This window comes from Camelus bactrianus, chromosome 17 (genome assembly GCF_048773025.1).
Source record: "Camelus bactrianus isolate YW-2024 breed Bactrian camel chromosome 17, ASM4877302v1, whole genome shotgun sequence".
NCBI classification, from domain to species: Eukaryota; Metazoa; Chordata; class Mammalia; order Artiodactyla; family Camelidae; genus Camelus; species Camelus bactrianus.
This window is the reverse complement of record NC_133555.1, coordinates 23931773-23946919: the sequence shown is the minus strand read 5'-3', so window position 1 is coordinate 23946919 and position 15147 is coordinate 23931773. Positions and strand designations below refer to the sequence as shown.

General features: G+C 43.3%; 1 protein-coding gene across 7 annotated transcripts in view; it reads right to left on the bottom strand.

Annotated features, from left to right (window-relative positions):
• The window catches only part of CADPS (calcium dependent secretion activator), a 415573-nt gene that overhangs the window by 74577 nt on the left and 325849 nt on the right, over positions 1-15147 (bottom strand). For 5 of the 7 annotated variants that reach the window (XM_074344559.1, XM_074344561.1, XM_074344562.1 and 2 more), the window contains 2 exons: positions 6130-6285; positions 2206-2353 (listed from right to left, as the gene is read on the bottom strand). In XM_074344559.1, the coding sequence (XP_074200660.1) occupies positions 2206-2353; positions 6130-6285 (304 nt within the window). Of the gene's footprint in view, positions 1-2205; positions 2354-6129; positions 6286-9729; positions 9877-15147 lie in introns of all 7 variants that reach the window. The other 2 variants (XM_074344558.1, XM_074344560.1) reach the window with 1 other exon arrangement.

The window sequence follows — 15147 nt, the reverse complement described above, 5'->3', positions numbered from 1 at the left end:
AATAAAATGTGGTATATCCACGTAATAGAATATTACGTAGCTATAAAAAGCATGTACAACATGGATGAATCTTGAAAACATGATGCCACGTGAAAGAAACCAGCCACCGAAGGCCACATATGGTATTTCTTTTATATGGACTGCTCGGAAGAGGCAAATCCTTAGAGACAGCAAGTGGAGTGGTGGTTACCTGGGGCTGGGGAGGGAGGGTTGGGGAATGACTACTAATGGGTCTGGGTTTCTTTTTAGGATGACGGGAATGTCCTACAATTGACTGTGACGATGGCTGTGTAACTTTGTGAATATATTAAAAACTATTCAGCTGTACACTTTAAAAGGGTGATTTTATGATATGTGAACTCTACCTCAATTTAAAAAAAAGAAGCTCAAGAGGAGAAAATTTTAGAAGGGAAGGGATTCGGGAAAGTTTGAACTCAATGGGGTCTTAATGAACTTCAGAGATCACCAAAAACAGGGTTTTTATAGTGGGCTCTGTGAAGCCTAAGAGATTGCTCAGAGTCCTGCAGAGAATTGTGGGTGGGTGGGGGGCTGGGGGGCAGTGAAGAAACACAGAGGTGAAGACAAATATGGTAGCTTGAGCTCTGGGTTCCCTCTTCCTTGATCCCCTGGCCCCCCCACCCCATTTCATACAGAACAGCTCTAATTCTATTTGTTTCATATAAATAAATGAAACCTGGTCTTCTTGGTAAGGTTTGCAGAATTGATCCCACAACTAAAAACAGCCCAAATAAAACTAGAAGCATGCTATCATTTTACAGACGAGGAAACTGAGGTTGAAAGAGACTGAGTGACTTGACCAGACTGGTTGCAGCATAGCCAGGGCAAGAGTCCCAGTGTCTGGATGCCCAAGCCACACCTTCCTCAGGAGGCTGTCCTTTGTACCTCAGCCCTTCTCCTTAACTCTTTGTGGACACTGAGCCTCTGGACCAGGGTTTCTCAAAATGTGGTCTCCAGACCAGCCAGTAGCATCAGCATCAGGGGGAATTTGTCAGAAATGCAATTTCCTGAACCACACCCCAGACCTATCAGAAACTCGTGGGGTGGGACCCAATAACCTGGGTTTTAAGAAGCTCTCTGGATAAGGCTGACAGAGTCTGAAATTTGAGAACAACCGCTCCAGCTCATTCTCATGCAGCAAATGGAGCCAGGCAGAGAATCCCCAGCACCTTGCCCTTGACCCCAGTGCCTAGAATACACTCCCTGGGGAAAGGTACCCACTAAGACAACCAGTGAGGAGCAGAAGCTAACGGGGATGGCTGAGGAAGCCGATTTGGAGGGGAAAGAAGGTTAGAGATGATCTTGCCAGGAAGAGAATACCACCAACCCACATTTAAAAATGGAAGGTGCCGAAAGAGAAAATAAATAACGAATAAGGAGCAAATATAATTTAGTAAAAATTCTGAGCGTGTTAAGGCTGGTATCGAAAGATCTGATTTAGGAGCAATTTATGCCAATTGGCAACAACACGAGAGTTGCCAGAAATGTTTCTGAATTAATTCTAAATTGGTATATGAATATCTAGCTGGCTTAAGGCCATCAGAGAAAAATGATCACGATAGTCTTTAATCAAGCCCAAGTTGCTGTTTCTTTCTCCTTTACATTTTAAATACCACTTGGGAATTGGAAACTTCGCAAAGGACTAAACTTTCGGTCAGGGAAGATTCACAATCAATTCCGTCTAAAGAAAACGGAAAGTCTGTGATGTCTTGGAAATTCAAAGCCTGCTGGCTGGGGGGACTGGGTAGCAGGGTGACAGAACATTATACATCCCGGAAGTTGCCTGATGTAAAGAAGAGTGTTCCTCTGTTGTCCAGATGTTCCAAGTGACAAAATGCACTTCAAATGTGAAAATGACTTGCTTTCTGGCAAACAGATCTGTTGGCGATGCCAGCCTGTTCAATAAGGTCATTGAACTTCATCTGACTTCAAGGAACTTTATGGCCACCCCCAGCTCCAGCCAAGAATCACTTCTAAGTGACTGGCATCACCATCAGCACATGCCTTAGAAATTTACTTAACAAACAGATCCCAAACATTCATCCGTGGCTTCATCCACAAATGTTAAGAGTGTATTTCTGAAACTAGCAGACCAGGGTAGATGGAAGGAATTTGTGAAGTTTTCTTCTACGTGATCGATAGAGAAGGGAAAAAAAAAAAAATCTATTTTTTTTTTTTTTTTTTTACCTCTTGGCCCATTTCCATGCTGCAAAGTTTTGTTGATTGAGCTTTGGCATCAACCATAACATTAAACATGGTGCATATTGACTGTGGGACTCGAAAATCTGTTGATCGACTGGTTTTTTGCAGCTTAACTTCAAATGCAATCCTGGTTCTATTAAAACAAAGTAGGAAAAGACCAATTCAGCATTCAGATGGCAGCAGGTGGAGGAGACATTTTCTGAGAGGTCAGTGAAAAAGAGAATTGAAGGCTGTAATCAGTTTCAATCGACAATGACTTCACATGTGTTCTTTTTCAAATGACTTTCCCGGCTAAGGAAGGCCTATTCACAGAGACAGCCACGCAAACCCCTCCTTTCTCGGCAGTACGTGGAACACCTGTAGCTTGGCGTTTTTCTGTCTATAGTTCACACGCTATGGAGAACCCTAATTGCAGGAGAATGAATGAATGAACAAAACCCCAATTACAGCATTATAGCATATATAAGTTCTCTCACATCGACAACTGCTTATCTTCAATCACTTCATTAAAAAAAAAAACAACCAAAAAACAAAAAAGGAGCTTCTAATCTTCGAAAATCTCATAGGGGGAACTATCTTAAATGACATTTAATCTTTTTTTTTCTTTCTTTCTGATTTTAAAAGAGAGTGAAGTGAAAAAAAATCCAACAAGCTTATTCTATTGCTTTAGAGACTAAAAAAAATAAGATGGCTACCTTTGGGGAGGAGAGTGAAATTAGGAGGCGTCATACTGGGGGACTTGCAGTAGGTCTGTTTGTGTGTTTTTGCAACGTCAGTTTATTACTTCGCAATAAGGAAATATTATTTTTGTAAGTAAAAACAATATACTTACCATTTCAAGAAATACGCAAAGGTGGAATCTTAATGTGATCTAATTTTGACCTAGGTCAAATTATGACCAAACCAATGTGTTAACTGCTCACAGGACAAACCTAGTCCAGCATATGGCCAGCTGGTAACACAGGTGTGAGATTTCACCCTTGATATCAACATTGTAAAGGGGACTGGTTAGATTTTTTAAAAGGTTTCGGAGAAGTGGGTCACACCATCACGTGCTTTTAAAGAAAAGCACCTGGTCGGGAAGAGGTTTTGCGAAAGCTCCCTTCGCCCGGTGCGTCCTTTCTGCCTCGTTCACTGTCGGGTTCTGGAGATCATGCAGCCACCGGGAAAGCATTGCTTTAAGAGGTATTTGTAGCAGTTTTCTAACAGTGCACAGGGAGGACCACACAGCTAGTTCGCTCAGGAAGGGATGCCAGCTTGCTAACACACCCTGGGTGCATGCAGGGAAGCCAAGTATAATTTCTAAGGTTGGAAGCCCAGCTCTTAAGAAAAAAAAAAAAAACTTAAAAAAAAACCCAACCCTTATAACACTCCTATATATTATATGATCATGTTAAAGATAAATGTATCTTGGCTTCTAAAGGCTCGGCGCACTGAAGTAGCTTTCTAATCGTGATGATCATTTTAAGCTACGTCGCAAATACATCACTTTCTGGTTTTGCGAAAAGGAGGCCTGATGGGCCAGGACTGCGTTGGACAGGTCCCTGTGCTGATCTTCAGAGGTTTGGGTGCCAGTTTCGGCCCAATCTGAGACATGGAAATGCTAAATCACTCCCTTACAATGAAATAATCGTCTTCTGTTTTCACAGGAGAGCTGTTCCCAGCCTGGGAGGGAGCGGCTGTGAAGAGAGGATGCCGAATGCAAGATGAATACGACTGAGAGGGGCCCAAGAAACCAGGGACGGAGGGGTCACTGCATCTACTTTGTCTCAGAGGACAGAGTTAGGCTGCCCGATTTGCTGTGGAGCATGGTGCGTGACACGGACTAAACCAGAGGCTCTGTGATTCCATCAAATGAATGATTTAAATTGCTTAGAAACCTGGAAATAAGGAGCGCCTGATTGACTTTTTGGCACTGCATGTTTACATCCAAGAAATCACGCTCGTGTCCTTCTAGAACAAGGCCCTCTTGCTCTGTCCCAAAGAGGAAAGCAAACGTTCTAGGTTCTTGGTGTGGATTGAAAGTCTTAAAACATCCCCGGACTTTCTCATGTTTTACCCCCTTGAATCTGGAGGCCTGAGGGTGATACCTGCTCCGGTGTTTGCCCCTATCTGCTTTTATCTGGGGCCTAAATTTAAAAGGACATTTATGTGTCCCGGGCCAGGTGTACACGAGCAGTTGATCAACTTCTGTTAATAAAACGTTGCTTAATGGCTGCTTTGTGCCAAGCATGAGGCTGGGGCGTGGGGAGGGTCAGGATTCAGAATGAATTAAGATACACTCCCTTCCTCGGAGTGGTTCCCCCAGTTTGAGGCGGCTGATCTGTAAAGACACGTGGTAAGGGAGACAAGAGAGTCACCGTCCACCTTTCACATCCATGTCTCTTTCCTGTCACCCCCAGCATCTCCCTGTTTCTTACTCCCTACTCAGGACTCTGGCCTCTCAGAGAAGGGCATACGTGTCTGTCCGTACAGTTGCGAGCACAGATCAGAAGCCACTAAGTGTTCATTCTAGTGCATTGTAGCCGCTGGTACAGATCAAGGGAGACTGCCCTGCAAGGAGTTTCTGGTGGAATGGTTTGGCCCTAGGGAAAGACTTACTTTCCCTAAAATTGATACAGACCATATAAGAAATGGTGGAAATTCAAACCCCTAAGGAAAGACTTCGACCTCTGAGTTTGAGAGCAAGGCCTGCCTCTGGTTCTAAGAGTGGGAAGAAAAAGAGCAAAACACAAAAATCTCAATCACCGGGCCTTTAAGCTTCCAGAAGAGCCATTGGACACCTGCCCGGAGTCTCCACAGCGTGATTCTCGCCCCAGTTCCTGCTGAGACGCTCCCCTACCTGCAACTGCGTTGTTTTTTTGCCCTTTCGGTTTCCAGTTTTGACGCTGTTACTTCTCTTTTCTTCCTCCAAGACAGAAAATCACGAATTCCGACTGCTCTCAGCCAAACCCAGCCCCGATCACACACAAATGATCCATCAACTAGCTGGGCTGCCTGGGGGATTTTTTTTTTTTTTTGAACGCGGAGAAATTATGGAAACAGTTATGAGCTGGGAAAGAACTTGGATGTGTGTCTGGGGATAGAGAGGGTGATGATAATGATGTCAAATCAGACGGATTTCAGTTCTGTCTCCGATATTCAGAAGGAGACGCTCCCTGAGGGGAAGGGACGCGATCTCTCATTCTTCTTGATTCGCCAAGAACTTAGCCCTGTGCCCGGCACACGGGAGGAGCCCAGACAAGCTTTGCTGAATGGATGTGTACTGCCCTCATTTTTCTTCTCCTTTCTCAGCAAAGTCTACCCAGGAACTTCAAGGGCTGCGTTCCCACCTCAAACCTCTATGCCACGGTCATAAAATGGGCCACTTGTAGAAAATCAAAATGCACATGTCATGCCTCCTGCTCCTTTGTTGATTGATACCTAGCTAGATTCTGGGCATGGAGTGTGCGCTCCATTCCGAGGGAGGACACAGAGTGAGTGATGCTGCAGGGGTCCTGCCCACGGTGCTGGGAAGTCGAGGGATCCCTGCTCCCTGGCCTGGATACACTGGCTCCAGAAATGGAGCTGCTTTTTTTTCTCCCATCCAGCTATCCATCCACGCTCACACCCACACGTTTAACAAATATTCATCAATTAAATATTCTGTGCCAGAGTCTTCTGGATACTGGGGATACAGACACAAGAAGGACCCTCTTCTCATGCAGCTAAATGAAAAACTGGCAGCCACAGTGGGTTTGGAACAGAAGCTACAACTGGGTGACCACCACTCCAGCTGACTCGGACAAGCCGTCACCTTCCCCAAAACCCTCCAAATCATGGCCACCTCTCAGAGTGGCCATCTTCCCGTCCCTGAGTCAGGGTCCCGTGCACGAGGTGTGTAGACCTTGTCCAGCCACCTAGGCTCACCTTTTGACACAAGATTCAATCATGTCACTCGCCATCAGCTTCAGCCGCTGCTCCAGGTGCTTCCCAAACTCTTCCTCGGGCCAGTGCAAGTCCCGAATGAAGGTCTGAAGGGCATCAAGTTTCCAGAACAGATCTTCTGAAGTCCCTGATCCGTTACTGGCAGGGTAAGAATCAGAAAAATCAGAGTCACCCACTGCCGGCCTAGGGTTCTGAAAAAGCTAACACAAAAACAGCTAGGGGCTAGGGGGCTTAAGGCAAACATTGGCTTCCACATACAAAACGACGCGTGTTGGCGGTGGAGGTGGGGGAGATCTCCACCGGCCGATTTTGAGTTTTACCATACATGACTTGGTCGGCTTCGTTGGGCCAATGATTCCAGACCAGTGAGACGTCCCAGGGAGGTGCTGCCCCAGGAGGAGAACCATGTATGGTAAAAATCAGCCTTCTTTTAATAACCACATTAACATATGTGATGATTCAGATGAAGGCCACGAACCAGAGGGAGAAGTTAAGTCTCAACGGATAATAACTACATGGCAACATGCAGTTATTCAAGGTCAGGGTTTCATGCATTCCCCCGGCTCCTCTCCAGAGCAGGGGCCTCCCTCTTGGAGACTGCACAAGACTTTCAGTTTTAAAAGGACAGTGCTAACAAAGTGGTGGGCGAGGACCCGCTTTCTGCCTTGAAGAGCTGGGAAGAAACTGGGGTGACTCAAATCAAGACGAGTTCACCTGGAGACCTTGAATCCAAGATTCTTGTTCGGTTTGGTGATTAGTCCAATTTTCAGAGACCAGCCCGTGGCACGGGCCGTCCCAGGACAAGGTGAGGTCGGTGGGGAACGGAGGTGAGTGGACAAGGGATATTTGCAAAGCTTTAGGGCTCAAAACCTGAGCTCTTTGACCGTTGCACCATCTTACCCAGTCCTCTGTACAGATGGAGAAATTGATTTCGATTCCTTTCTGTACAATGACGTCTAAGACACTTTTACCGGGGGCATCGACGGAAAGCCTGCGTACGGGAAATGCTTCACCTCGCGCCCTCTCGCCCTTCTGTGGCTGGCTTTCTCTTTTGTGACAACCCCCTTTGGAGCTCTGAGGGGTGGCCACCCTCCACCCTCTTCCTCGCATACCACTAATGCTAACACGGCAGTTTATCAAATGTCCAACATACCATGCATTACCACTTGTTCTGACATCGTCTATAGAAACAGATGAGAGTGGGTGTTTCTATTGTGACAGATGCCAGCTGCATTGAATTAATGCTTCAGAGAGAGAGAGAGAGAGATATAGCTCTAGTGCATAAATGCATACACAGCTACTGCGGGGAGGCGGGGGCAAACTCCCAACATGCCGGGAGGGCACCTACGGCCTGGACCAACAGGGTAATGCTTTCAAGGACAGACTGGCCTGAGGTCAGTAGTACGGAAGATGTATCTGACACAAAGGAGCAGGTAACATGGAAACACGTCCTTAAAATGAAAGGTGGCAAAGGAGTAAACTGAAATTATGAAAAGATATAGAATCAGGCATTTCCTGGTGGGTGACCGAGAATCTACGCCTTCTTCCCAGGTACTGCCATTCAGTGCTGTTCAAAAATGGGGGAACACATGGTTTCTCTGTGGAGAGTCCAGCCTTCCCCCTGTCCTGTCCTCTGCTCGGGAAAAAGAAACCCCAACTTTGTCTAGTTCTAAACCCCGTTTTGGAACTGCACGGTTGTATGTTTTAAATCATTAAGTACATATGAATGCAATAATTGGTATTTATTACAACAACATTTTGACACCCATCTGGTTTCAGAGTTTCAAAAAATTCTTCTAGGGTTTTTTTTTTTTTCTTTGAAGAGCTTATTATTAAGTTTTGACATGAGGAAAAGAATATTTTCTTTTTATTTTTTAGATAAACTGTTAATGTTAAGGCAATAGCATCAAGATTATTTTGATTGCTGAGCAGTTACCAAAATGTGTTCCCACTCATGCCTTAATTAATGGGATGGAGACCATTATCTGCTTTATTACAATGTCTTGATTCATATCTTTTCAAAAACAGTGTTACAGAGCATGCACAGAAGGAGGTAAGAGAAGCTTTCAGATATTTATTTTTTTAAATTTTTAACAGAGACTACCTAATCTAACTTTTAATAGAGTCATCTTAGCATGAATATGATTCATGGGTTTTTTTTTAAAAAGGTTTTTTTTTTTTCTTTCCAGATACAAATTTTGGAGGTTTTAATTTGTCTTTAAAAAAAAAATTCTGACACATTGGCCAGATGATTTCGTTGTGGACTTGTGAGTGAATAGGGTTAAAAAAAAATATATATATATATATATATATATTAGGCCGCTTTGGAGGAATCAAGTAGAGCCGTCATTTTCAAGTCCTGGCCCCTACCTGGATGACTGCAGAAATAAAAATGTTGAAATCCATCTTGATGAATGCGATTCTGAGATTTCAAACCATCACTGCCAGTTTCAGATCATTTTTTATTCCTTTGATAATAACACTTCCCTTTGAAAATGTGCCAATTTATTCTTTCAAGAAAAAAGCTTATCTGGCCTATAATTAGCTGTGGTCTAAGAAAAGGATCAAAGGAGGGTCGAGAATCGCTCAACCTTCTTTCACTCATTAAATCATGCATGTGGTTCTAATTTCATTTCCCTGAGGTAGGATTTTGGGGTGCTGGATCTTCCTGCTAAGGAAAGGAGGAGAGAGGCTTCACTTCCCAAGCAGAAGAAATGGCTTCTCAACCTCCACCCTTCAAACCGCTGGCTTTAAAGGGGTGACCTGACCTCCAAGAGAAACAAACCCCTCCCGTTGCTGGCATCTGTACGGATGAGCGGAGAGACTGGCCCTACGTCTAGACCGCAGGTGATGCGGCTACCCCGAAATCTAATGATCTGTTGCTTGAATCTCGCATTCTCAAATTTACAGATCTTGCTACCTCTCAGGGCTCCGAACTGAATTATGACCTTGGAGAGTATCTTTAAATAACGTTTACATCACTAAGGCTGAGTCCATTCAGACATTTTCATTTAGCCCTGAACATACTGTTAATACTTCTTGCCATTTGCTGACACCAGAAATATGCTTTATGGTTTAGATGGTCTCTAGGATTTTTTTTAATTAAAAAAAAAAAACAAAAACCAACCAACAAGCCAAAAAATAGCTTCTAGGTAGGTGTGCTTTCCTCTCTAATTTGGATCAAGCCAGAAATGATTGGCCAGCCCAGCAAAGAGGTTTCCCAGACTATTTCTGGATGATTAACTCCCCAAATCATGTCACCTGCATTAAAGAAACAAAACAAAACAAAACAAAACAAAACATGGGAAGAAAGAATTCTTTTGCAAAAGAATTCAGGAAGTGAAACACAGTCCTCAAACGTTCAGTGGGCGTAAGACAAATTGTTAGCTCTGTATATATAGCAAACGCCTTACAAACACGTTGGATGCCAGAAATAAACAATATTGTCTCTGTATGATCAGCAAAATATGACTAATTATCCATCTCCATCTCTGTTATATAGGATGTATAGAAATAAACAATACATATCCATGCCAAGATCACTTAAATTTAAATTAGAGCTAATGTGAACTGAATACACACTCAGCATCATATATAGCAGCCATCCATGACGGTGCCGAAAAAGTAGGCATTTGTGGGATGCCTAGAGGGATGTTAACTGGTAGATTTGGTACTTTGGGAAGGTTCACATTGGGTAGGTTCACATTGGGTAGATTACTGGTTAAACTCCTGTGGAAGAAACAGACAGAAAGAAAAAATACCATCACAGTGACAATGCAGATGTGGCAGAAGCACACGACAGTTGTAAATAAACCAGCTAAATCCACAGCAAGACAACAGCGAAAACTTAAGCGACACATTTCAGAAAGCAGCTTACGGATGGGGAGCTGTAGTGTGGCTCAGTCTTTAGAAAGAAAAGATAAAAGTGAATGGAGAAAAAAAATGAACCACAGAGCAACTTAAAAGCGTGGGCACTCATGGACCCCTATATACAATGATCGTATTATTTAGATGTCTTTGTGAGGGGCCTTCAGCTTCCAGATCCATTGCCATGAGGGTCTAGACCTTGTCTCGTACTAAGAACTTGAAGTTCATGGAATTCTTGGCATTGCTGTGGCGAGGGCTGCAGTGAGGTGGCTGGGACAAAGAAATGGTGGAGTTTTCATTTTCTTACTCTTATTTACAAATGAGTTTTGATAGAGGCACATTTCTTAAGTCGGATAGTAGATACAAGACAGAACAGGAAATTCACCCACTAGAATGCATACATAATGGCAATGGACAGAAATGGAATTCTTTCCAACTGCTACTTCTGAAGACAGGTGTATGTGTGATGGAGCGTCAGAGTTGACGGCCAAGATGAAGGAATTGGATCAAGAAGAATGATGAAGTTTGCATGATTTGTTAGAGTACTTAAAGAAAATGGAAACATCCCCTTCCAAACTAAGTCCAGTTACAATGGAGAAATGTTTACATTCCAAAAAAAAAAAAAAAAAAAAAAAAAGGGAAAAGAAAAGGATCCCCAAATTCAGCTCTTACAGTAAATTCTTTGACCACAAGTGGATTTAAAATGCAGCCTTCTGTTATAAGCAATTACCCTGGAAATTGAGATAAAGACTGGAAAAAGGGGTGACAAAGGCTTGTGGGGGGCTGTGGGTGCTCCCTTTCTGGATCTGTGTGATTGTTCCATGGATGTGTTCGACTTGTGAATATTAATCAAACTTCGTATTTTCTGTAAAAAGGTTAACATTTAAGTTAAAAATGAATAAACAGTTAAAAATTGTGATCTCATATCAGCTTTTTGTGTTTTGAACAAAGATTCATCAAACGGATGGGATGAAAGAGAGATGGATGGCTTTATGAGTCAAGAGAGAAAATAAAACCAAACAAAAACCCCCAAGCGAATCAACCATATCTCTTGGGAGGGACTGTATCCTATACTGCTCAGCACGCTGGCACCGCGTGATTCTGTAGTGGCATTTTAAGGGTGTTCCATCCAGCCAAAGTCACTGGCACGGTGGAGCCCAGCCTAACTCTGCATCTGAGAGGAGCCTTCCTGTTTAAGTGGAGTTGACAGCATTTTGGCAAAGAAGTTGAGGTTTTCTTTTTGGATCTTGCAGGAGAAGAGCAAGTTTTGCCAAAGCAGCTCTGCCCCGGGCAAGCTGTATTTGACTAACACAACTCTTGAAAGGGTTGGAGCTGCCTCTGGGCTTGCTTTGGGGGCCAAACCTCCCGAGAAGTCCAAAACTGTGGACTCTGGACACAGTCTGGACACCCGTCTCCCTCTAGAATCAAGCTACCTTTTCATGATGGGAATACAGCCCTGGCTGGTAGATGGAAACACTTGGAATGCAAAAGCGCCAAGCTGGTATTCTCTCCCTTAAGGGAAGCAGGTATCTCACAGGTTGATCCTTTACACTTCGCGACTGGGGAAAGCCAACGACACTTTTCTACTTGGGACAAAAGGGCGCTCTCATGGGAACAGTCAAGGGAAGATGAGCTAAAGCTGACTATTACGCGGAAGGGAAAAATGGAACTTTTCCTTCCATGTTTCTCTGTTTATCTGGGGAATCTGGGTTTGAATTCGGTCCCTGGTGGTTCTCAGTCTTCAACACTGCTATGTAACAAAATCGTTGGCGATTTCCACTGAGACATGTGTAAGCTTATATAAGCAAATGTGATCATTAAATGATGCACACGCTGAATATTGATCAAGGAATTAGGAGATCTTTCGAGATGGCAGCCTGGAAAGTTAAAATGTCAATTCTGAGCAAATTAAAAAGTAGCTAGGAATGAATAACACATAAATGGATGCAAAAGCAACTTAATTTAAACATATGAGCGGATGGTGGGGACACAAATTAGAAATGAGCTTCGTTTTGCACGTGAAAATTAAAAAAAATTATATTAATCAAAACATATTGTATTTGTAAAATATGACATTTCGGCTGGACTGCTGCACTGAATTCACAGGAACATTTCCTTCCTATGATATATTATCATGATCTACTTTTAAAAGGCGGACGAAACATGCTTGCTATTTCTGCTTTTAGCAAAATAGTGTAGTTACTGTATTACTGATGTTATTAAGAATTCATCTGGATATTAATAACTTACATTAATAATCAGAGAGGCAATTTCAAGCATTATATGTGACTAATACACATGTGAAAAGGGGGAATTTTCTAGGAGCACTCAGGTCAGACCAGGCCTGAAGCTGCTGATGGATATAACAAATTATCATTTTAGAGGACCCGTTACCAACTACCTAAAAATAAGTCCAGCATGCTTCTCTGTGAAAATTATAATTGGGTATCTCTGGATAGTGTACGAGTGTAAACTGCAACCTTAACAACTGATGTATGTTAAAAATCAGACTCGTTCATCTTGGGGACTGCGGAAAAAGGATCACTCCCATTCATGTCAGAGGACCCTCCACCCCCACCCCGGAGCACTGGATTAAAAGATTCTCGTCTGCTCTCTCTCCTGTGGATGAAAGCCACAAATGTGTGCATTTCTCCTCATTTCTATGGACGGTAAAGTCATTCCTTACTTCTAGGATTCATTCTAATAAGGTGATGTCTCTGTGCAGAGAGGACACGGTTGGGTCCTAAAGTCTTCTGCTTTAGATTTGTGGATGGGTTAGACTTCAGACACAGAATGCCTCCCATTTAGCGAGCCATTTGTTGGCTGAATGTATGTAGTACATCCCGCCTTCTCTTGGTGCTTGGAACCCTGAACCCTCTCCCACTGCTAACTCACTCTTGGGTCTCATCCTTACTCTGGGGCATGGGGCAATCTTAGATATCTTCCTAGAGTTTAAGGGGGTATTTCTCAAGCTTTAATCTATTATCACCACCAGACCCCCACAACTGCCTTCTCCATGAAAGTTGAATACCACCAAGATATCTGTTCATGTACTGTATATAGACCTGCGCTTTATATATATACATAAAAAGTGTAAGATTTTTTTTTGTTGCTGTTTATTTGCCTTTCCCCTGCCTCCAAGAACCAATTTTCACCATCCTTGGGAGCTGTAAAGCCCCTGTTTAGAGTGTGTGACCTAGAGAATCAAGCTCTAAACTTCATGGGATTTTTAGAATCTCCCAACTGTCCCCCCAATTTTATGGCTTGCCTCTGGTATGATCCATGCTGGCCCAAACCGAACATTCACGGTTTCTACTGCCTACCCCCTGCTCCCCGAATTTTCCTTACGCTTATGCTCTTTCCTTGCACCCCTACCCCTTGCAAAATAGCCCCCAAGCTATTTTCTTTATGACCTCAGTGGGGGTTCATTCCCTTTCACCTGCACTCTCATAACTCTTTCTTATGTTCAAATACATTTGTACATCGGTAAACATTTAAAGTCATTTTTCTTAGGTGCGTGTTGCTCAGACATGATCAGTGGAAAACATCTTTTCTTTCTTTCTTTTTTTTTTTTTTTTTTTTTGCTTTTCTCTCCCCATACTTTTCCTATGGTATCCTTACAATTCTCAGCCTGTGTAGGTTCCTTAATAAATGTCAGTGAATCAATAGGTATTTATTGAATGGTTGTTATGTCCCCGGTCCTGTTCTCGGTGCTGGGGGGTGGGGGGCAGTGCTGATTAAATGCGTATGTGGGCTGAATACGGAAAAATCACATTTCCCAGAATGTTAGTGTTGGGAAGTCTTGGGTATTCAAAGTTCTGGTTTTACAAAGGAGGATACTGAGGCTCAGGAAGGTCATCTGACTTGCCAAGGTCACTCAGCAAGTTAGTGGCAGAGTTACGAGTTCTGACTTCTAGTCTAGTACTTGCCTATTTCATATCAGGCCACCTACATATTGCTAAGGTATCTGTGGTCTGACATTTTATCATCATTAAGGTATTGACATCTTGGCCAATCTGGGAAAAGATATTATTTTAAAAATACTTTTTTTCATGTGGATATCTCAGGCAGAGAGAGATAGTGTGTTTTAAGAAATGAGAAACCCACATTTTTCAGAGTGTTCATTAATTCAGAGTCATCTTGACCTGGAATGGGGAACTGTGAACAGCAGATTCCTTGTGCCTGGGAGCATTTAAGTACAGATGGAGAGATGATCTCTCAAGGAAAGAGTGGTCCAGAGGGCTGTCTACACTTGGCAAGCTTTGGGTTGGATGCTTTCTAAGTTTTCTTCCACATAGAAGCCAGGATGACTCGACTAGCATCAAACCAACTCCCAAGAGCTGGTACATAAGTTGTCTATCTGCTAGGTAGGACCACAAGCTCATACTCAGGGCTGCCGGGAAGGTTGTGAACAACCAGCTTGGCGTGGGTGGTGGCCCTGTGACGTGTCCTGATGGATACCCCCATGGGGGCTACGGGCTCCAACCAGGGCCTGGCCTGAGGAGGCTGGTTATCTTCAGCTGTGATTGGGAGCTATGGGATGGCATTTTCCACCCATGCAGAGAGATTCAAATTGTGACCATCATCTGGTTTCCTGGAAGCAGAGATGCAGTTTCCTTCTCCTCTCCTCACAGAGACAGAAGGTCATCTTTCCAGAGAAAAGCAGCAGTGAGATCTTAAGCCATTTCTCCCTCCCTAATCACATAACTTCAACTGTATCAAACCCAAATGATGATGGCATCTGTTTTCTTTTACAGGACCATATTTTGAAAGAAGAAGATCTGAAGAATAAAGAATATTTAAACCTCGTTTTTAGCAACTTCAATCTCCTGGTACCATTTTCTTGTCAGAGTTCTGTTTTCTTTAACATGTTAAATATTCTATTGACTCTTGAACAATGCAGGGGTTGGTGGTGGGGGGGGCCACAGACCCCCGTGCAGTTGAAAATCCACATGTAAATTTATATTTAGCCCTTGGCTCTGTGGTTCCTCCTTATCCTTAGCTGCATATCTGTGGATTCAGCCAGTCTCTGACCATGTAGCACTGTAATACTTATTACTGAAAAAAATCCACGTGCAAGTGGACCTGTGCCGTTCAAACCTGCATTGTTCGAGGGTCAACTGTACTGGTTTT